The 23,803-nt window shown below is 39.5% G+C and overlaps 1 protein-coding gene across 1 annotated transcript in view; it reads left to right on the top strand.

Moving 5' to 3' along the window:
• The window catches only part of EEFSEC (eukaryotic elongation factor, selenocysteine-tRNA specific), a 120,018-nt gene that overhangs the window by 17,202 nt on the left and 79,013 nt on the right, over positions 1 to 23,803 (top strand). Inside the window, exons 2-4 of the mRNA XM_054076901.1 lie at positions 17,352 to 17,559; positions 18,545 to 18,641; positions 21,137 to 21,301. Coding sequence (XP_053932876.1) covers positions 17,352 to 17,559; positions 18,545 to 18,641; positions 21,137 to 21,301 — 470 coding nt within the window. The remainder of the gene's footprint in view (positions 1 to 17,351; positions 17,560 to 18,544; positions 18,642 to 21,136; positions 21,302 to 23,803) is intronic.

Here is a 23,803-nt window from a genome sequence, read left to right as displayed (position 1 = left end):
ACTCGAGTAGTGCCAGCATTCCCAAGAGCTGGTCGCATGAGCTTGGCAGGGCAATGTGTATTCTGAGCAGACTTTGTTTTCTGTAGGCATTCTTCCCACTTCCCTGGGGATGTTGTCAGCCTCTGTTTTAGCCTGAAAATTTAGATTTAGATTTCAGAGAGGAGTGGTTCTTAATTATCAGATGAAACACGGGAGGGCGAGTGTGGGATGCAGAGCTGGGAGACCTGTTGTACTTTTTCCTCTGATGATCCTTCTTGGTCACAGAAGCACAGCTTTGGTCTTGGTGAAGGTTTTGATCCTGAGTGAAACTTTACTTAACCAACAGATGTTACTGCTCACAAACTTAATGTACACAAACTGATGCTACTACTTGTAAAATGCCTGTACCTTTGAGTCAACACTTGAGTTTTATTGAGTTGCTCATTCATCCTGGAGGATATACTGGAGGACTTCATCTGAATTGTTCTCAAATATCTATGGTAATCTAAGCATGTTCTGTTTTATGTAGTATTTGAGCTGCGCCGTGAAATTACTGCGCAGGGTTGTCTTGAACAGCTTTACCTTCTGAGATTCTTCAAAATACCTAATTGCAAACTTTTTTCTTTAATTATGAGAGGGTTTAGAGATAAAAGGACTGTTTTTATAGGTTGATGGTTTCTGTATGTTTGCCTCACAAGAGCTATGCTTTTCTAAGTATGAAACTTGAAGCAATAAAATAACCTGGCTGTGTCCGAGATTAAAATGTTTTCATTATTCTAGGGAGCAACTGGTCTAAATTTAGCTTGTGAGTCTTCTAAAGCTGGGGCCTTGTTTTGTGTTTATCTGTGAAGTGTTATGCACGCTTGAGGCTCTGTAGAGGTAGCAGTTCAGAGCCTAACTGGGAGATCTGCATTCATGCAGCCCTGTAACTCTGTTAGGAAGCTTGCAGGATTAAGCTCCAAACCAGTACAAACTCAAACCAGGTCTGTATTTTGCTCCTTAGTTGAGTACAAAACATTCATACGAGTATCTCTTTTTAAATAATAAAGTAAGTAGTTCAAAGCATTTTAAATGTTTTTTTAAACTAGTACTATACCAGTGAAATTTGGAGTATTTTTTTTATGGCTCTTATTCTGCAGTCAAATTTTTAGAAAGATAATGTGTTTCTCAATCAGGATGCCTTAGCGTTTTTACTTTCCTTCCTATTAGTACTGTTGAAAACACTTACTCAAGCATTGCTACTGTCTCTTATATCTTTGTGGCTATAGATCATTAAATTCCAGCCTCTCTTAATACAGTATAAATGTTAATCTTGGCAAGTATTGTGTCTAGTTTTATTTAGTAATTAAACTCTACACTGCTTTCGTCCTTTACAGTGAGCATCACCTTTTCTTTTACAGTGGACTTGGTTTAATTATATTGATGTGTTAATGTGAAACACAAATACTGTACAACCTGCTGTATCTGGAGTGCTTTTAGTGTTGGCAATTTAGATAGTGTATCCAGTGTGATACAGTTTGTTTTGTCCTGAAGTACTGGGATGTGAGAGTTACATGACTGACCCCTTGGGACTAATCTTGAGATGAGATGTGTAAACCTTGTCAGCAAAAATTTAAATAAAAATAAACACACGGTCAGGAGCCCTTCTGTTGGCCTGGCAGGAAGTATGGAACAGTACCATATGCTCGATAATGACTTCCTTGGAGAAGATGCTCTGGCACAATGTGATGTGACTTAGTGGAACAACAAGCTATGCAGCAGGATGCTTGTTATTGTCATGATTTGATGTTGAGTAGTTAGGCAGGGCCTGATGTTTGCCATGTACCTGAGGCCAGAGGAAGGAGTACAAAACAAATCTGTTTTTCAGAATTGGAGTGATGACTCAAATTTATCTTTTAGAACAAACAGTAGTTATAGCCTTTGTGAATGCTGAAAACTCCATTAAAGTGAACCAAGAATAAAGTAATAGATCACTGTTTTGCGTTTGGTTTCAAGTGATAAGTTTGCAGTGGCTTTGCATATAAAAACTTTCCTTGACTGTGCAGTATTAACTCTTAAAACCTTAGCAAAAGCAGTTTAATGGCAACCTTAGCTCTTCAAACTTCAGACGAATATATGAGTAGTTGTATGTTAACAAAGCGCCTAATATTCAGCACCACTGCATGCCAGGTTAACGCTGCGGGCTGGACTGTGTCCAGAAAAAATTGTCATCCAAAATACTGCTGTTTACTTTGGCACTGATTATCTGTGCACGGTGCAGAGAATCAAAGTGTCCTGTTTCCCAGAGCTGGCATCCTTAATTTAATTGTTTGTGACTGTTTTATTTTAGAGATTTCTTTCTTCCATGTGCTGTAGCTGTGTAGTAATGCAGGTGCTTAAAATAAAACTGGGCATAAAAACTGAGATTGTTTGCAGGGTGGCTTTCTTGCAGTCTACCTTACTTTCTTTTATATACAGATGTATTTTTCATCCTTGATCCGACATCTGCAGTTCATGTAAGGTTTATAATTCTTGTTGTCTTTTGGAGATGGTGAAGGATTGAAAATTAAAGTATTAGAAGTGTCATACGACTGTGTATCATGAAGTGTTAGAAGTGTCATACAACTCTGTATCATGAAGCTGAATGAATTTCCCAGTTTGTGAATGGATGGAGTTGTATGTTTAAATACAGAACAAGGAATAAATAAGTGTTCTTCTATCCTTATTTTTGTGTTTGGTTACATGCTGCAGCAGGATTACCAGCGCAACATTTACATTACTGTCACAGAAATCAAGAAACTTGCATCAAAATTGGAATTCTTCATGCTCCAAAGTATATAAGACTGAAGGCTAAGTGTAATGTAGTCCTGGTGACTTGAGGTAGTCTTATTTCTTTTCCAACTTCCCTATAGATATCGGTAGCTCTTTTAGTCATTCTAGATTGCACGCTTGACAGAGAAGCAAAGCTCTAGTTGAGCATGAGAGAGAAATGTGTAGATTTAGACTGCAATGTGCATGTTTGTTACAGTCAGTTGTAGGGGGTCTCTTCTTTGTTCGTTGATATCCCCCTCCATTTGATTCTTAATCGTGATGAGACTTGCTCTTCCTTGATTAACATAATTTTCAGACTCTACCTGTAACATTCAGTTGATAACCAGATGTTACTTAGCTCTACAGCCTTGATGTCATTCTGTGGCTGGGCACCACGTTCGTCTTTTGGGCAAACTGTCGTGGCTCCTGGTCAAAGCTGAGATTCGCTTTGAGAAAAACTTCTTGACCCTTTGTACTTTGTACAGTATCCGCCTCGCAGGCGGGCTCTGGAGCTATTGTCTGGAATGCGTGTCTAATGCGTTCCACTCGGACCCTCAGTTTCATTCCATAATGTTAGCTTTAATTGGCTGTTTTTAAACTTTCATGTACAATTTGGTTGTACACGGTAAATTACCACCCTCTTCGCCTTTTCCTAAGAGCAAGAAACTAGAATCCAGACTGTGCTTTCCCTTGCTGTCTTTTACTGTTGCCCTTGAGCTCTTTTAGAGACAGCACTGGTGGGTTGTGTTTGTCAGAGGAGAGACCTTTTATTATTGGTGTTTTTTTCTCTACTCTCCCAAGACTATACTTCTTAAACATTGCATTGTATTTTTGAACTGACTTCTGCATTTGAAAGTTTAAAAAGAATTAATGCTTCTTCTCAAAAGAAATATCTCCAATTTAACAACCGTTGCCTAATTTTTAGTGTGTCTGGATATCCAGTGTGTCCCCCAAGTGATATATATGTATATGTATGTATATTTTAAATATTCAGGTGATGTGTATGTATGTATATTTTAAATATTCATATATTTTAATTTTAATTTATTTGTTGGTGTGTATGAGAACTTCAAGACAGAATCAGTTGTATAACCAAGGTTTCTCTTTGCTGTGTTAGAATAACTTTGCATGTGCTTCTGAAGTGCTAAAATCGATAGCATGGGCAGAACGATAGTCTCTGCTGTTATACAGATCTCATCGAGGCTTGCATACTTGTTTGGAGCATCAGCAGAAGCTGTTTTTGAGAAAGGGGGGTAGTTTAGTTACGTGAGGGGGGGAAAAAAAAGTTGGCAGTACTGCGTGCAAAACAAATTTTGCAGTTCAAGCTCAAAACAGTGATGAGTCTCTTGTTCATACTTGGTATGAATAAAGTAAAACAAAGCCTGCCTTTATCCTCCACAACGGGCTTATGAGCTCATGTTTCGGCTTTTCCTTTCCCCTCCCTTTCTGACAAGGACTGTGTCTTTTTTTTTTTTCTTTTCTAAACAGACAGTAACTCTCCACAATATTTTTAATCTCAACAAGACTTCCAGCAGCTGATGATGCAAAAGTGTTGCATCAACAAAGAGGGGATGATAGTTGGAGCATTCCAGGTCTAACATTTTTTGGCCAGGAAGCCTTGTACTGTGGCTGCTGATTCCTCTCTGCACAGCATGCTGGCTTCGGGCAGGAGACTACATTTCATTGACTCCTGTTGTGTGCCTCCTTGCTCCTTATTTTAGGCTTCCCCAAGAAGTTATGACTGTGAGTCTCATGGATTTAGATGAAAGAACCTGTTGTCTTGTTGAATTATCTCCTTTCTGTCTATATTAAAGCAAAGCTGGCAGGTAAAAAAAAAAATTGACATGGTAAAACAAAAGCTCTGTTACAGTAACGTCTTAGGCTAGGTTAGAATAAAACTGAAAGCATGAGCTAATGTTTTTTATTTTTATTTTTATGTATTTGTTTAGACTTCTTGTTACCTGTATTCCATTGGCGCCTGGCAGTGGAACTGGACTCGTGGCTTTCAACTTCATATGGGTTCCTGGGCACTGGTGGGATTTGAACCCACAAAAATATTTTCACTGACATAAATAATAATTATTTCTCCTTTTAGATTAAAAATTGTCCTTGCATAAATTGTATATTACGGAGTTTTAAATTAGTATGCTTGTAATTTATGGATATTGAGTAGGCATAAGCATCTTGTCTCTTTTAGGTTTTAGAGAAAAATCATTTTTAAAACCTGAACATTTTCTATTTTTTTAATACTTGAGCGCAACTTTTTAAGCTAACAACTTTTTTCAGTGACTGAAGTAATTGCAACTTGTGAACCTTTCAGTACACTGAAAGCGTAGCTTATAGTCTTTAAAATGGATTTCAGAACTTGTTCGTCACAACTATAAACTTCTTGAATCCGTATAAAAATCTGCTTAGATCACGTAATTTAGCCTTGCAGCACTGGCTTTATTGTGCAAATAAACTATGAAAGATTGATTTATAAGTTAGTTGTTTTGTTCATGTACCTATTTGTTATGGATGACTGTTATTGTCATAGTCTCTATTCCTTCAGAGCATAAAGCCTTCAGACATCCCTTCAGTCGTGTCTGTAAGGCTGTTACAATCAGGTACTTCTTCTAGTCATGAAGTTTTCCCCAAATTTATAACGGCAAGGTGGGATAATTTGTTGATTTCTACCTGAATGAATCTTTAACCTTTACAAGAGGGAAAATTAGGGCTTGGGTTTGGTGTCTTTTTTTTTTTTTCCCCCCTCCTTTTTGTAAATCTTATTTTTGATGCAAAGGCAGTTCTGTCGCCAGCCAGTCCAGCATGCGTAGACTCTCCCCCCCACCATAAAACAATGAGCACATTCAGGCACAACTCGTGTTTTCAGTTATTAAAAAACGGAGCCGTCTGTCTCTGCCTGTGACTTTAATCTTTAAGCCTTTATTCCCTGTACCCCACCCCCTCTTTCTTTCCCCAACCTTTTGTTTGTGAAGTGCAGAGCTACAGGATATGTGGGCCTGGAGTTTCTGAATGTATTGTACATTCCCCTGGCAATTACAGATGTTTATAACCCTGACTGATGTTATTTCAGTATTGTAGAGGGTGAAGAGAAAATTAAAGAATGCTTTTTTTCTTTGCCCCTAGCAGTCTGTAAGTTTTTTTTTGAGGGGAGGGAAAGAAAGAAAAAGAAAAATGTAAACTCTTAATTTCTTTTATTTAAAAGGAGTTGCCTTCAGCATCCTCAGAGGGAACGTATCTGAGAGCTGTGCATTAATCTTCCCATGCCCTACCATAACTCTACTGTGAGGATAGTGTGTTGCCTGCAAAGTGGTAAAAAGCATAGAAGTACTGGATTTTAGTACAAAACGAGCTCATTGGTGTGGGGTCCGTGACCTTTGGATACGCTCTTTAAAAGACAGAGACAAGGTAGCTTAAGGCTTGAAATGCTTTAAGAGTAGAATCATATTAATTTGTAATCTTTACACGGAACTAGAGTTTTCTTTTTTGGTAGAAAACAATTTGGATTCTGGTGAATTGGAAATTTACTTTTGGACTGGTGACTTGCAGAATTGTGCAAGAAAATTTATTTTTGTTAGTCCCATAGAAATACACTCTTGATCTATATAAGGTTTAAAATCTGTTTCTTACTGTTGTTTCTTGAGCTGTGCGAAGCTGCAGGTGCATAATAAAATTTGTTCTTGAATTGAGAAAGAGGTGGAGAGAATCTAGTAGCAAAACTGATCAAGGTGTTAATTTGCATGTTTCTTGGTGAACCTGATGCATTTTGTGATCCTCAGTGTAGTTGGTCCTAAAGCATTGGATTTACGTAGAGAAAAGATTAACGGATGCGTGAATTTCAAGGTGGTTCGCAGTATTTCTAAGGTACAGCTTTCATATGTATGCCTGTTTTCTGCCTGCATGCTGTTATATAGAGAGCTGTTTATAGGCTGTGCAAGTTCGGAACTGTGTGTCTAAATGTATATTGAGGTCTGTCTAGCTACACCAGGTGTGGTGGTAGTCCTTGTTTCTTATGACTGTTGCATGAAGCTTAATCTTTCAAAGACAGGGCAGAAGAATGAACAAGAATTCCCAGTAGGATTTCCTTTGGCTAGGCAGGACTTCCAGAATTTAATACAGAAGACAACAAAAAAACCCTTACTGTTATCTAATATTAAACTGACTAAAATATGCTTAAAGAAATGCTAACAGACAGTAAGATGCTCATGATTCAGTAATTCTCCTAAGCACCCAGAGGGAGGCAATAGATGCTCTGTAGTAACAATTCTCCAGTCCTTTGGGAGGGAATAAACCAACTAGTCGATCATTAAATACGTCACATTCTTTTTATCCTGAGATAATCAAGTACTCCAGTTGTGTACTGCTTGTCTAAGAGTTTCTGAAATGTGCTGTTTCTCTGTGTGTTACAACACAGGCACAGATGCGATTGAATCTTAGATATGCTAACGTACTGATACAATCTGGTAAGAACTGTAAAGAAACTTGAAAAGATGGAGAACCGAGTGTGAAATAGCACTGATATAGATTAGAATTTACAGAAACTTTGTAGTTATTGCTCAGGTGTGTGTTTCTTTCCCCTCTCAGAGTCTAGTACAGAGCCCATATGTAATAGTATATTCGTATACGTACAGATATATGAACACATTGGTTAAGAAACATTTCAGTCAGTTGTGCTGTTCTTGGAAAACAGGGTCTTAAATTTTCTGAGAAGGTAAGAGAGGAGTTCATGGCTGAAGCAGCGAACTGGTTTGAAGGAAGTGTATGCGTGTAGGTACAGTTTGCCTGCTTATGTACCACTCTCCCTGAAACAACCTTGGAAGCTATCGTTATTTCAGTCATCTTTAATGTACCACTTTTCTCTCTCCAGTACAACCCTGGTTTTGTAGGACTGTTGTAATACATAACAATAGGCATGCAGGTGTATGTTACTGCAGGCTGTAGCCTTAGGATCCTGTAGTATCCGGGAGGTAACAGGACTTCCCATGGCTGTAGGTACTGCAGAGGCTTTCACTCACTGTTTTTTCTCTGCAATTCCAGTGTTTGTTAGTGGGGAGACCTCAGGTGCAGCGTTCCTGAACCTGAGAATAGTCTGTCTGCTTGCCTGATGTGAACTGAATCTTTAGAGATAGACCAGAAGACCTCCAGATGTGTGGAATTCTAGCAGAACCAGGGATGGGCTCATGTCCTCAAATCATGCAGGTTTAGTGCCTTCATAATTCTTCCAGATTCCTTTTATACTGTTTAGTGACTGTTTTCTCTTTCTGGTCTTCGGAATAGCTTCAAAGATGTCTGTATTCTTTGAGAGAGAGAGTGGGCAGAATGCTTGTACCTTGTAGTCATATCTTTTACAACATACTTAGCTTTATCATATGCAAATACTTCACTTTTTTTTTCTTTGAAACATGGGGAAAATCTTTGGAGAGCAAATGGAAAACTGATTGGAATGAAAACTAGAAAAAGAGCACTTTAAAATCTTGTTTCTTCTGACCTGTTTGCTTTTCAGTATTTACTCTAAAGACTTTATAGACCTTCAGGGACCATTTGTGGTCACTATGTAAGGCCCAAGGGTAATGTTACCTAGTGTTTAATTCTTCGGAGCAGTTCAAGAACACACGTGGCCTTTGACACCGAAGCAAAATACCTCCGAGTAAGAAGTCTGATACTTGAACTAATCACTCATCAGGCCATAGGAAGGCTTACTAGGACCTTGAGCACAAAATATTATCTGAGGAGGTCAAAGTGGGGTTTTGCGAGTATCCATTTTTTATTTTGTACCTTTCTTTTTCCTGAAGTATGAACATATCATGTTGATTTACCATATGACTTACTGCCACATTGTTTCAGAAACCTTGTTTTATGAGCTCAAGGACTCTCGGCAGAAGGAACAGGGCACTTCATTGCAAACCTCTAAGTTTAAGTCTGATAGGAATCAGAGGAATTATAGTTGCCATTTTTGTATGTCATTTGGGAACCCAGAAATTCGACATGACTTTTTCTTACTGACATGTTTTATAGTCTGGATGCCAAATTATGGAACTGAACCTTTTTGTGCTAGGTGTTATATATTGTTTTATTCTGTGCTTTGTTTTGCTTTCAAGTGTGTGAAATAACTGTTTTTCCTACTATATGCCATGGGTTGTACTCCAAGGATGATGAGCTATGCAATGATGTTCAGTCTAAAATGTTAGCTAACTTTTACTCTTATTTTTTTGCAGTATCCTAATGTTTAACTTTTCAGCTCTACTGGTATCTGTATTTGCATATACATATATATGAATGACACTTTAAAAAGTTAATGTTTGCTAACTAATTCACAATTTATGCACTTTCAACTTCCAGCCAAGAAAGAAATTAATGCAGCTGAAATATCACGGTGTTGTGTAGTTCAGCAAATGCTAACTTTTTTTTTTTTTGTAGCAGTCATTTCTGTCTACTCAGAATGACTGTTGCTTTCTCAAGACATGCAGGCTTTTTTTAAACCCTACCACAATTGCTATTTTTAGCCCTAAATTAAGTAGAGGTCTCTCTTGGGCTCTGCCCAACTTGTGCCTTGTCAATATAGAAATTCAGATCTAGTTATGGGTAGTATTACAGAAAAGGATTTTGCTAGATATGGAAGAAAGAGGATGTCTTCTCTCAACTTCTAAGCTAGATCAAGTTTCTTAAGATCGTTTAGGGTTTTATGGATGGCCCAGTATGCAACATTTTCTCCAAAGAGGCTAAGAGCAACATGGGACTTCTTACATTCTGTGAAGCCTCTAAATGACCTTCTTTCTTCCTGCCTTGTAATGCATTTTTTGAGGGAGTTTTGACTTTTGGATTTGTTGGGTTTGTCTTTTTCTTTTCTGTAAAAGTAATCTGTTTAATATAAGCTTATTCATGTGCACAATATTGCAATAGCTTGACCAGCGTATAATCATAAATTATTGGAGGATATGCCTCAGTTCTACTGTAACCTTCATTGGAGGCCTTATCAGCTTTGTTTGTGCTACCAGCATGGCCAATCAAGCTTATTGATGTACTGTAATCATTATAGGGTACTCTAATCATTATAGGTGTTTTCTCCCTCTGAAGAACACAGACTTGTTTCTGACACATAGTTAGGACATATCTAAACAAGAAAGATCCTTGGATGACTTGACAAAGAGAAGGTAGAGGCCCTAATTGCCTTTACCCTCTTTAGAACAGTCTTGCACACTGGTTCAACTGGGAGGTAACATATATTCTAAGTGGCTTCTTGTGTGAAGTCTTCTACAGAATAACTTTTATTTATCTTATTTATAATAAGAGATTAGTAATTGTCTCTGTCCATCAATTACCATTTATAGTTGAGTTGAACTCGGAATAACAGATAAATAACTGTGAAAGACAAGTTGTTTGTCATACAAGAAATGAGCTTCTTAGAAGTCTGCCTTTATGGCCATCCTGCCTTTTCTTTGTAGCTCTCAGTTTAGGAAGGACCTTAGTGGCTGGTTTGCATTTAAAGGAAACTTGTGCAACCAGCGGTTCCTTTATTGTTCAAAAGTCAAATATAATTTTAAGCTTTACTCTGCATTGAGAAGGATTCCTTGTGGGTTGCCAGTCTGACCCTCGTCATCGGGGGTATTCCGGTCTATCCAGAGTTTGAAGCTGTGCAGCTCCCTGCTTGTGCTTACAGCTGCTGAAACCTTTAGGATTGGAGTGCCTGGGAAATGGTGGTGGGATGCTTGAACTCCACCAGTTCCTGTTCTTTTCAAAGTGTTTCCTAATGAAAGTTGTGGTATCAGTTTTGATTCATGATTTGCATTGCTTTACAGAGGGTTTTCTTCACATGTAATTAATGCACTCCAGTTGTGTGCACGTCTCTCTTCCCCCCTCTCACCTTCTCTTTCTGTTTAAATGCTGGGAGATTTCCTATCCCTTAAAACATTTTCCTTATTCATCACAATGCCTCCCCTAAGGTACCTAGCAAAATCCTGTGTGACTTGTAGCATCTCCCAAGGTGTTACTGTATATGAAAGCAGAGAATATTTTAGTTGTTTCTGAATAAAGATTCTTAACAAAAAAGGGGGGGCCTGGGAAGGGGGAAGTTTTATACTCTCTGCATGATATAGACAATATTTCCTGAGACAGGAGATACTAACCTCAAAGAATTTAAAATAAAACATTGATTTTATTATTTTTCTGAAAAGGGAATAGGAGAAGAAAAAATGGTAGAATAGTCAGTCTTTTTATCCTAAGTGCAGATGAAATTGATTAAACCTTAAAAACTCGCCTCAGTCCACCCGGTTTATTAATTGAAGAATTTCCTCTTCCCCAGAATGGGAAGTGCACATTAAAACAGAGCTTTGCCCCTGAGTAGCAATGATACTTGAGAACGGTACATTTTCCACAATCCTATTTTCTCTTCTGCTCTAGAGGAAATCCTAACATGGTAAAAAACATATATATTTTTTTTAAAAAAAGTATGTTTAAGGAAGTCCTCTTTCATTTCCTTGTAAAGCATGAAATCCAATTATAGCCCATAGCCCACAATTATTTTATTTTTACATTTCAAATTCCATTTTCTGCTTCCTTTCGGTGCCTGTGAACAGGAGTTGTACTGTTTGCGCAAATTCAGCTAAAAAGATTACCACAAACAGGACAGGACACAGTAGCTTAAAGAAGCCATGAGTCAGAATCTGGGCTGGTGTTCCTTGCTGGTGTGACACACAAAACCTGCCACTTGTTTACTCAGGGACTGGACTCCTCTTCCCTCCGCTAGCCCGGGTTTTATTGTTTGGAGCCAAGTCAGCTTTATGTTGATGGGGAATCTAATGCAGTACTAAACTAACGCTTACCGCAATAAGAATAGTTGTAAATTCTTGAGTATTCCTAATCTATTTTTTGGGGAAGAGAAAACAGTTGAGATTCTACTCGTTTATTGAAAATGCCTTTTGGTTCTCCTTCAGTGATGCTGGAATTGCTCGGTAGTTTAGTGCTTGCAGTTTATAAACTAATGGTTCTGCAAGTGGGCACAGTGCGTGTATATAATCAAAATAAGCTTTTGGAACTGATAAAGTAATACAAGAGGCTGAAATGTATTGGTTTTTTTTTTCCCTGTAGCCCTAGCGGTGCCGTCTTTCACTCTGTGAACATTGCACTTCGGGGTACTTTCTCTGTGCTCACAGCCCACTCTGGGAGTTGGGGTGTATGATTTACAAGCATGTAACAGGTTGAAGGGAGAGAAGGGAGTTTGAATTCACGTGCATGCAGAAATGCAGCAGCTTCTGCGACTGAGGTTGAAGATTTGTTATTTAAGATGTAATTTTCTGTTCCAAAATAAACATGGCAGTTATAGTGGTTTAAAATGCAGCCTGTAGGTTTGGGTGCTTATGTGATGTTCCTCGTGGTTTTCGTAATTGTATGCTTTTGCATAAGGATGTGAGACAGCAGCATGTAAGCATCGCAGCAGTTTGTCCACTTAGCCTCAGTGAGCAACATCAAGCGTGCTTTAGGTTACATCAGCTGTGTAGAAATCAAAGGTGAGCGTGACACTACTGAAGACGTTTACAAGGAATGGATCTAATGCAGGTGATAGGGAGCTGCAGCCTCCTTGCCTTGAACTCTGGGTAGGCCTTTCTTCTGATTTCACTAAAGGTTTGAAGACAGAATGTACTAAATAACATAAATGCAGAGAATGCAGTGCATTTGCTCGTGAAGGTTAAACATTCATGAATAAGAACTTTTTTTGTTAATACGTACTCTCCTTCTGGGTCTTCTGTCTTATTCCGTGCACTCAGACAGCAGCTGCTGAGCGTTCAGGACCAAGACTGAGAACAGCTGTGAATGGTGTGATGCAAGTGGGTATCGTTTTGCTCTTCCTTTGGAGAAATTCAGGAAAAAAATTTTCACGGAAAGGGTCATTGAGCACTGGCAGAGGCTGCCCAGGGAGGGGCTGGAGTCACCTTCCCTGAAGGTGTTTAAGGGACAGGTGGATGAGGTGCTGAGGGGCATGGTTTAGGGATTGTTAGGAATGGTTGGACTCGATGATCCAGTGGGTCCTTTCCAACCTAGTGATTCTATGAAATGAGGCCGATGGCCGGTTTAGGGATACTTTAGTTGCTGCCTTCTGTGCTTTTGAAACTTGTCACAATCTATGACATCTCCAGTTCAGCTGGTCCCATGGGTAAAGAGTAACGAATTCCTTCCCTGATGACTGTTCATAATCAGATACTCTCCAAAATTTAGGGGCAAGAGTGGCTTGGATGTGATTGTTCACAGCAGGAGTAGACTGGCTTCTCTTTGTGAAGGTGTTTTTCTTGATGTCTGCGAGTTCTGTGTCCCCTGACGCTTCAGTGGTACACGAGTGCTGCTGCCCCCGTGTTTAGTGGGTGCCTCTTGCAGTCATTTCTCTGGGATGCTTGTGCTGCTGTCTTGTGGCATTTTCCCCATATCTGGCTGTCATCCAGATTCTCTCTCTTCATGTGTTATCTATCTTGTTTGTTTTTCTTCACTCGGGCTATCCACTTTACTTTGTGTTTTCACTGTGGTTTAGCTGCTTATCTTGCAATAGAATTCCCATCTTTCCCTACCCCCTTGTGTTTTCTGATGACAACTAGTTTGTTTCATTTGCTTTTTACAGGTCTACATCTGAGCTGTATGTCATCACACGAAGAATACTCCGATAGCTGATCTTTCATTTTCAACCGAAGTGAGAAATTACATGTCAGGAGGACTTTATTTTTTAAGGTTCTTGAACACCTTTTTCATAGATAAAATAGCAAATAAAAGATTTCACCTCTGTTTTTTCTATGTAGGGGAAATAATTTGAATACATGAATTTAACTTTATCATTGATTCTATATGACCTGCTTCAATGCAGATAAAATATTTTTCTTGGTTGCTGTGCTTCCTTTTATGCAGACCTGTCCTTTGCATATTCAGAGTAATTTGCTTCATTCGGAGTAATTTCAGGCTGTTTGTGTGCTTTAAGGGCTTAAGGAACAGTCATTTTTTTCTGTATCATTCTTCTTAACTGTGTGGGACCATATCCTGTCTCCTTTTTGAAGTAAAAGCAGTGTTACAGTTCTTTTCTGTTCTATTTTGCAAAAGAGGCCGTGTCAGGTATTCTTTGGTCAGATAGTGCGGGTTTATTGAGCGATATTGTCACCTTGTTTTGTTCTTGAATATAATTTGTGGAGTCTGATAGGTATGGCTGTGATATTTTCATTCCTCAGTTAAAAGGTCTTTCCAAGTGAGATTATGTAGGCGAGAATACTGTTGTCATCCATCCTCGCTTCACCTTTCCTAGTTAAATCTTACTATGCTGTAGAAAATTCTTCAGCAATGTTGTTCCTTCTGTCAAATGAATTCCAACATGGGAGTTGATTGATTACTGTGAGTGTGAGAGAGATTATTCAAATAGTGAATATGAAGTTAAACATCTTTAAAGTCGGCTATTAATGCTTACATGCTGTGATGAAAAAGTGGACTGGATGAGGTGATGCATGTTCAGTGTGTGTGTGTGTGTTATAGTTTTGTATCTTGTTACACTTGACCTGCCAGCTTTCCCTGATTAGAGATGTTACATTTGTGAATCCCTGTGCATTCATTTTGACTTTCTTAGATTATTGTGTTTTAGTACTTAATGAAGTCTTATGCATGGATGAAAGGCAACTAAGGAACTGTAAAAGTGTCTAGGAGAAGACTTGAGGGGTTGGGAAGAAGGTGGATTCTCAAAGATGGCTCATTAAACAGCTTTAAGAGGAAGCTGAGGAACTAAATGTCAGCATTATTTTTTTTGCCTTGTAACCCAAGGGTCCTGTAAACTTGAGCATTCATGTCTTGATATATATGAGTAGACACATACAGAGTGTCCTCCTGCCTCAAGGAGAATGCAGTTAAAATATTTCTGTCAATGCTGTCCTGATCTTTCGCTTGGTTCCACGACTGTTGAAGGGCGGCAGCTTCCCACTGTGCTTGGGTGCCAGCTCTCCCCCAGCTATGCTTTCTGTTCTGTCTTGTAACATCTCTTATGAACCATGGCCAGGAGCACGTTAAGGCTTGGAGGAGGCACAGTGGTTGTACTGAGGCACATATTTGCCAGCTTGGTTACGCTGCCGATTCCTTGACTTGTAATGTATTTTTTGTCTGGAGCATTGTGATGTTTTTTCTGATATTTCTGGAGTTTTTCCATGCACTGTACAGTTATTTTTCCTTTGTTCATCTTCTGTTTGCTGTGAAATGCCCCGAGGTAGACATTCTTGACCTTCTAGCAGCTGAGCTGATGATTTTTATGGCTTTAGTGTTGGTACTAGATTCATAAATACAGCAATTAGGAATGTTTGCTTTGTAACAAATGTATTCAAAGCAGTTGATTTAATGTTTCAAGATAAAGTGACCCTTGTACAGAAACTCTGTGGAACAGCATTCAGTGGGTATTTTGTCTCCTCTTGGAGGGAAGAGGTGCCACACTATCTATTATGCCTCTTATGGTCCACTCTTTTCGGGGCCAGCTTTGAATTTGGTTTCTTTGGCTTCATGCTGGAGCATTGCTGTACTCTGGTAGCCTGTAGCAGACTTAGCTCAAACTTAAGCTACAGCATTGTTATTTTACTAGATGCGCATTTCATAGTATTAATAATCAATCTGACTTGATGACTTTGGTTTTAGCTATTAATTCCCATTCATTTTAATGATGTCACCCATGTAGTAAGAACTACCATGCAGTGTAGTTTCATAAAACATATAGGCGTTATGTTTGAAACGCCACTGTATATACTCAAAAAAGTGCATGCATTCTGGTTGTTCAGTGTTTTTTTTTCCCTACTTGAACTGTTTTCACACTCTTCATTCCCCTTGCTTCCCGTCCTTTAAGTTTGCACTACTGTACGGTGGAGAAAGTCTGAGCCTTTTGCACAGCCTTGATGATGCCTGTGTTGTAATTTAAGCAAGCCCTAAATAATACAGTTCTTGAAACAATAAAAATGAAAAATGCTTTCAAAGATATGAAGTCCATCTTCAATTTGTCTTGGAGAGAGATTTGAAATGATTGGTGAAAATTCTGCAGGAGCTTTGGGAAAGTCATAATTATCCAGCTAGCGCTCTGAAGGGTTTAGCATTCGTTATTACAAGATGAAAGCTCTGGTGGGTTGAAAATAGTCATTTGTAACCATAATTTTTTTCTTTTTTCTTGTAGTAGCTCCCACCCACTCATTCACCCATGCACTCCAACCTCAGAATGATTTCCTATCCTGAGTTCATGGGAATTATGAACAAGGGTGGCTGTTGTCATAGCCATGGTAAAAGCTTTAAAAAAAATAGAGAAGGGGACGGGGGGGAGAGGTTGGAGAGGGTGAAGGAACAAGGAGCGGTTGTATTGATTTCTTGTTCTTCTGATCAAAAGCTTGGGGCAAATATGACAAGTACTTAAATTCCGAATGCTGGAATTTTGCATGATTTCTAACTTCTATCATCTTTTATAATGTGGATTTTTGAGATACAACTTACTGGTCATTCAGCTTTAGATTTTGTTTTACTCTTTTGTATTTAAACTCTCTGAACATTAAAGTCTGTTGCACTTTGCTTGTTTTGTATTCTGAGTTCTTCAGTTACCTGGAACGAGACAGGAAAATTCTGTATGTAATTAGTGGAAGGCCCAATATTCATCAAAAGCTTCTTTGCAAATTAGTTTAAATCCATGAAATTCATGTTGCTTCAATCAAAGGAGTTAAAGGTTCATGACAACAGTACTTTGAAAAATAAAATAAAAATAATCCATGCAGGTGACGGGTAAGTTTGGCCAGAAATTTAGGAACTTTTTCTTGAAGAGATGTAAGAATTAGATCTGTTTGTGGCTGTGGGGTCTACGTATTCAAGTTGTGTGGACTTGAATTGGGAGTGAATAATAATATATTGCAGGGCTTAAATTGCCTCTTCCTCACACTGAGGGATTGCAGGACTTTGTGTAGAGTTGGGCTAAATCTGCCTCTGGTGGTGGTCGTCTTGTTTTGAATTTTATCAAAGGTTGAACTCTGAAAGAAGAAATGGTGGGAACTGATCAGATAATTATAGAATGATTTGGATTAGAAGGGACCTTAGAGATCATCTAATTCCAACTCCCCTCAGATGGGCAGGGACACCTCCCACTGGATCAGGCTGCTCAAGGCCGGGTGATTGCAGATGTAGTTATACAGCAAGAAGTCGGCTCTTGCTGGGGTTGCTCTGAGTGTGCAACCATCTGCAATGTTGTGTTTTACTTCGGCCAGACCATATTCTTGCTTAGTTTCTTGGATTATCTTTCTGAACTGAGGCAAATGTTGTGCTTGTGTTGCTACAAGGGTAATTTTCTTAATTTTTTTATTTCAAATGCAGTGATAACATACTTGAACTGTTGACGTGGAAGAACATTTAAACTATCACGTTTCCATTTTATTTATGCTCCCGTGGTAGCATATAGTAGGTTCAGTTCCTGAATTGTTAGTTTCAAACAGCCGTGCATTTGATACTTGTGTTTTGTTTGTATTTCTGGCTGTTTGTACATTCACTGACACCTTTTATGGAAACTATTTGAGAAAATGATCCTTAATCTTTATATGCTGCTGTGATTTCTCCTCCAGGTGCCCAGATTATTGATTTGATGATGCTTGTAATAGATGTGACAAAAGGGATGCAGACTCAGTCAGCAGAGTGCTTGGTAATTGGGCAAATTGCCTGCCAGAAGATGGTGGTGGTTCTGAACAAAATAGATCTCCTTCCAGAGGGGAAGAGACAAAGTGCCATTGAGAAGATGACTAAGAAAATGCAGAAGACCTTGGAAAATACAAAGTAAGTTGACAGTAATACTAATGATGAATGTGTAACAAAACGTTTTAACAAAAATACTTCACCCACATTTCCCTTCCAAGGTGCTTCTGAACACGTCAAATCTAGCTCCTACTAGATGAAATACAAACACAGAGATGTCCAGCAAAGATGATGAGAAAAGAGTGGAAAGAATCCCAGACGCTCAAATACAGTCCTGAATTTGTGTCTGCGAGTATCATGTGTTGCGAAATATTTTCCTGCAATGAAACTTTTCATTTTAAAGGGCTGCTTGGAGCAGGCTTTATTGAATAAAACAAAGCCGGAATATGCAGGTGGAGGAGAACTTTTTTTTTTGTTTAGTTTGTAGGCTTGCAGCTGTCATTGTGATCTGCAAGTCTATTGTTAAGGACTAGAAGAGTAGAATTCATTGTAAGAGAAAAGCTAAACTGAGCTCAGCTGTGGAAGTACTGATCTCCTCTGAACCTTTTCATGTTTGTGATTTTGGGTTTCATGAACTTTCATTTCAGTAGATGTAGATCATTGTTGTCTGCAGACATTGCAGTCTACCTGCAAACTCAGGTAGACTTTGTGTGCCACCTTGCGTTTGGCTCATGTTTTGAGGGTTGTTACTCTGCAGCTAGGATTGTAATTGCTTTAATGAAAGTTGAAAACAGTGCCAGTCTCCAGGTAAAATGGAGTGAATGCAAAGCCACTGCAGTAAGACTGGGTAACAGAACCTCCGGAAATAAACTGACCTCTTACTTTTGAGTGCCACAGAGCGGAATCAGTAGCTAATACTGAACAGGTATGAAGATTTCATGAAGTCCAGTAGCACAGATGCTGGTAATTCATAAACAACTTGTCTATTACTCACTGTGGAGGAAGAGCAGCTAAATCAGAATTTGAGAGTTTCCTTGGCTTCACTGTCAGATGATCCTGGAACTACTTTACATTGACAGATTTAGGAGATCTGTGGTCTAATGGTGGGAGTCTTTCTCTTTTTCAGGTTCTGTGGGTGTCCTATTGTTGCTGTTGCAGCAAAGCCCGGTGGACCAGAAGCCCCAGAGTCTGAGAATCCACTAGGCATTTCTGAATTAATTGAGGTACCTGCTGAAGAACATAATGACATAAAATGTGCTCAAACTTCTCTATAAGGCTTTTGGAGTACGCTGTATTTGTATCTAGGCCCAAGGAAATCTTGCATTCATGTCAATTTTAAGCAACCTGATTCCTCATACCTCATTCCTTGCACAGGATGGATAGGGCTCAACTAGTGAGCAGGTAGTGCATATTTTGTTTTAATTCTTGTTATTCTCTGTGTGGCCTCATGACTCCATTCAGATACTGCTCTGCATTCAAAATGATTAATTTCCTCCTGGACTTTTCTTTGGCACACATCACGGTGCTCTTGAGCACTTGGCAAACAGTTAATTTACTTCCAAAAGACCTATAGGAAGTGTAGAATTGACTTTAATCCATATTTAGATTGGGAAGCTGTGGCAGAAAGGATTTAAGTGCACTAAGTTTGCTAGTTTTGATGGCCGGATTTAAGGAAACTAGAACTTTTATTTGGGACATGCTTGTGTTTGGATCATAGTACCTGCCAATTTTGATTAGAATTGTGAGTACTTAGCACTTCTGTCAGGCTTTGAAGTTTCTGTTTGGATAGGCTGAAGTGTATAGTCAGTGATTACCTGTGGGAAGTTTCTATTTTGAGGGAATGATTATACATGGGAGTTCTGGCATAAGCAAGTGTAGAATCCATTCTGTAGAGGAGCACCATCTGCTTTCATGACGAAACCATCTTTCTCTGTGATATTCTGCTTTGCTTACTGCATGCATTGCACATCTGCAAAAGATAAAACACATGGCCTGGATTTACCCTGTGCCCTGAATGACGTATGGCCTGGAAAAAACTGTATGATTGTATAACTAACGTTATATCAGACCCATATGAACAAGAGATGACTTTAAGCAAACTGGGGCTTCACAGGTATCCTTAGTTCCAGCAATATAGATGGGTTGGTTTGTTTGGAGGGGGCAGAGAATAAATTCTCAGGTTTTCAATAAAACAAGTTATGCAGTAGGTTATATGGTATGAGCCTTATACTTTGAAGGCAAAAATAGCAGTTTGAGAGCTCTTTGTAACTTGTAGAAGGCTTGTCACCCTTTCTGTGAATAAGCTTTAGGAGAAAGTAGTGTCTTTGCCCTGGAGGAGTGCCACTGTTATTTGCAGACAGCAAAAACCAAAGGCATTATTCTTTGCAGACTTCGTAAAGTCTGATTCGGATGCTGCCAGGTTTAAAATACTTGTCAGTCGCTGAAGTTAGGGTGCAGCACCAGTCCTCAAAAATCTAGGCATCTCTGGCCCAGGGCAGCCTGGCTGGTACAAAGAGAGGATGTTCCGTGTGGCTGCTGTGCGCTGAGGGTTGTACCTCCTCCCAGGGACGAGGTAGGCATGGGAGCATGGAGTGATATGGCCTTAAAAAACTTAGCAAGACTCGTGCTACCCACAGCAATGTCTAGAGAGGTGGAGGTAGGCAAGTCCTTAGTTCTGCCTTCATTTGGTTTCATGTAGGTTTACGGAGATGTTCCCCAGGGTTAAAACCTTTGAAGGAAGTACTCATGTTGTACCTGTTTCTGTCAGCTGAGACCTAACAGAAGACCTGGCAGGTCCTGCATGAGCCCTGCCATTGAGCTTCAAGCTATTAGGACTTCAGTCCTTCATAAGAGACTCTCTCCATTGTTCTGCCATTACAACTTGGGCTTAACCTGCAGTTTCTGACCTTAAGAGCAGACATTAAAAGCAATGCCAAGTTTAAATTCTGATGTTATTACAGAGGCAGAGATCAAAAGTGATTTGAGACAGGAATGAACCCATTCCTCTGAAGCATTGTTGGGTACATGACTGCATTTCTAGTAAGAACTGTCTGTGATGATATATTTTAAGAAACGTGGTATTTGTCAGCAAAACAGAAATCCTAAACTTGGAGAATTTCTCTAGAAAATGGTACTTACGTAGCTATATCTCTTAGTTGTTTGATCCTCCAAAAAGTGTTAACAGAAATCTGAAGGGGAAGTTGACTTTGAAAACTTAACCCAACGTAATAGTTTTTGAGAGTGAAGAAGGCATGGCCTTTATGGGGCACTAATATCTGTATATAAGTTGATTTTCACAAAATCCACAAAAGCTGAAGTAGCAAAATGCACTGTAAAATTGTACTTTTGAGAGAGGGGGAAAAAAAAAAGGAGGAGGTAGACAGATGTACAGAATTTTTTTTCTCTCTTTGCTTTGCTGCAGTGTTTATATTGAGTTTGGCAGCAACTTTATCGCCAGTGCAGTTTTGCTAACCAAGCTAAATGTGCAGCACCAAATCTTTCTAAGGCAGAAAATCGAACTGTTCCTGCTGCTAAGTGTGTCTCCCCTCTATGGTGCACACAGTTAATTTGACATTGGTGCATTCTACGCTCTTCAGGAGATGCCTGAAATCAGTAAAACTGCAAGCTTGTTCAATCAATCATCCGCTTGCCTTCCTTTGTTGTATGGCTGTCATGACTTTTCACCCAGGCATGGTGCTGCTTTTATCTTTTTTTTCAGGTCCTGAAGTCTCAGGCTTACCTGCCATCGAGAGACCCCTCGGGACACTTCCTTATGGCAGTCGACCACTGTTTCTCTATCAAGGGTCAAGGCACGGTGATGACAGGGACTATTCTTTCTGGCTCTGTTAGCCTTGGTGACAATGTGGAGATTCCTGCCCTGAAGGTGAGTCTCTCATTTTCACTCCCACCAGTTCTTCTGATAGAAAGAGACACTCAACAAAGAAGAGTGTGTTCTCTTCCAGTTTGAAATTATTCAATTATTTTCAATGTCTGTCTCTTTTTTTTGTACTCTAGTATAACCCAGCTTATAATAGGAAGAGACACACAGATTTTTCAAATGAGGCAGCCAGTACAGCTACCTGCTCAGTTTTACTTGAATGAAGAGGAGAGAAGGCTGATCTGCATTAGCATGTTAGACTTTCAAATTCAGAAGAACAAAGTGGGCATGTTTCCAAGACAGGATGTGCCCAAGGACTGAGCAAGGTTTGAGTGAGGTTACTTTCATTTGAGACGTGCTGCGGTGCGAAGGCTTGCAAAAGAATCTAAGTAGGTAGCCTTCCCGAGATATCTGGAAGGAAAGGAAATGACAAAAAGAGGGCATTGAAATGCTTGATGCACACTCTCTTTGTGTGCCGGACCGTTAATTTATGTCAGCGTGTTCTGGGAGAACTGCTGGGATGCAGTAGGTGGCTCGGCCATCGGGCTTTTTGGAGAGCCTGTAGAAAGTCATGAGGTCTTTCAGTACCTTTGAACTGCTTAGCTGTTGTTACTGTTTTATTTCTTTAAAATATATTCATCCTTTAAAAGAAAACAAGGTGACTTTGTGCTTTGAACAGGTGAAACCTACTTCTCAGGTGTTGATTTGGACTGCTTTGACTTTCCGTTTTTATGAATTGCCCAAAATGATTCAATACTTATGGAGTGTTCTGCAGCTGCCATGCACAGTGGACCCAGCCATTCTGAGAGCAGGCAGCTTCTGGCGGAACAGCGCCAGATGGGACCCTTTTAGTGCCATTAATACTATCCTCAAGTTATGTTACTGCAAGAACCTTACTCTTTCATTCATTGAACTTGCTGCTTTCTTTTTTTTTGCCTGTACTTTGTGTGCAAGCAAAGGACTAAGTGAGGCATTCTGATTTTGCCTCAAATATTTTGCTGATAGCTGACAATTAATTTTTGGGCAACCTCTTCTGTGATACCTGTGGTCATCTAATTTATGTCATATCTCCTTTGTGTAAAAGCAATGTGCATGACATGTATCTCATCATGCCTGCTTTCCCAGTGGAGTTTCTCTTTGTCGGTATTCTTGTTTGCAGCATGCAGCCCATTCTGGGAGCTACGCTTGTAATTCCTGTAGGGAATATGCTTTGTAGCTCTGGGTTCAAACCCCTTATGCTTTCCCCTTGCCAGCGTTCCTTGCCTTTTTCCATTGGGTACTGCTTGTGGTTCTGGGCCTGCTTGCACAAGGGGTCCAAGGAGGGACACGTAGTTAGGAGTGCAAGTGCTGAGTGATGGCTCCTGCTCCCCATAGCTAAGTGAGCTGATTTCCTTTTTCGTAGCACTTGCCAAACTTCCTGTCACTTACGCACTGGGAGATGGGGGTGGGACGGAGCAGAGTAATTATTTCTTGCAAAGAAAGAATGCATATCTAGGTTATATCTGGAAATGACTACTTAGCTGTTTATGTATAATGCAAGAATACTTTGGAAAAGTTTAGGAATTAGTCTGCTCTTTTAGAATCCGTACAAAGGGGAAAATGACAAAAATAAGTGACTAACTTGCATATTGCAAATGGGCGTTCAAAATCACAGCAGGAAGGTTGGACTTCAAGATGCCTTCTTCCCAAGTGACTGAAGTGAAAGGTAAGTTAGCAGATAACAGGTCATTGACAAAGAGAAGCCAGATCACTTGGCTTTTATGGCATTAACAACTTCCATTAAATTTTCAGTTGCTTTCAATTGCTGTTTATGAATTAATTCTTTCCCCTGCCTTGTGTGAAACAGATGGGTCCGTACGTCTGAGTGGTAATAGTGGTGGGCAGAGTTTTGCGTTTTGTTTTTTGCTGCTGGCAGCTTCTTAATATTCATACTGGTATTATACAGTTATGGAAACCAAGGCACAGTAAAAGGAAGCAACTTTTGTTAAGTTTTGAGTTGTGTGTTGTACTTGCCCCTGCTAGCATCGTGCAGAGTTGGGTTAGGGTACCTATAAAAGGTCAAACCTTTCTCAGGCCTGCAAGGTAACGGAGGAAGCACATTTCACAACACATTGTGGTTTATGACTCTGTCTGACCTTTTTTTGCCCTGACCCTATGGTAACTGAGATTGACAGCTGGTGCCCACTGGGCATTTATGGACTTTACAAACCAGCTGCTTTTTAAATTTGAGGAACCCTCTCACCAAATGAAGTGGCATCACCTTCCAGTTCTACTAATGGACTTCGACATCTTTGACCGCTTGAACCTGCGCAAAAGAGGGACACAGCAATTAAAAATAAACAGTGACATTCTCAAACGCCCATGCTTGCTCTGATTGAGGCTGAGAGCACCAGCAGTGCATGGATTCCTTTATGCTGTTGCCTATGTAAATTGCCATCTGGGGTTGATTATTCATATAGCAAAAAGAAAAATTATATATATGTGTTTGGCAGAAAGCTTTGACACAGC

Source organism: Cuculus canorus, chromosome 11 (assembly GCF_017976375.1).
Source record: "Cuculus canorus isolate bCucCan1 chromosome 11, bCucCan1.pri, whole genome shotgun sequence".
Taxonomy (NCBI): Eukaryota; Metazoa; Chordata; class Aves; order Cuculiformes; family Cuculidae; genus Cuculus; species Cuculus canorus.
This window is presented reverse-complemented; position numbering and strand designations above follow the sequence as displayed.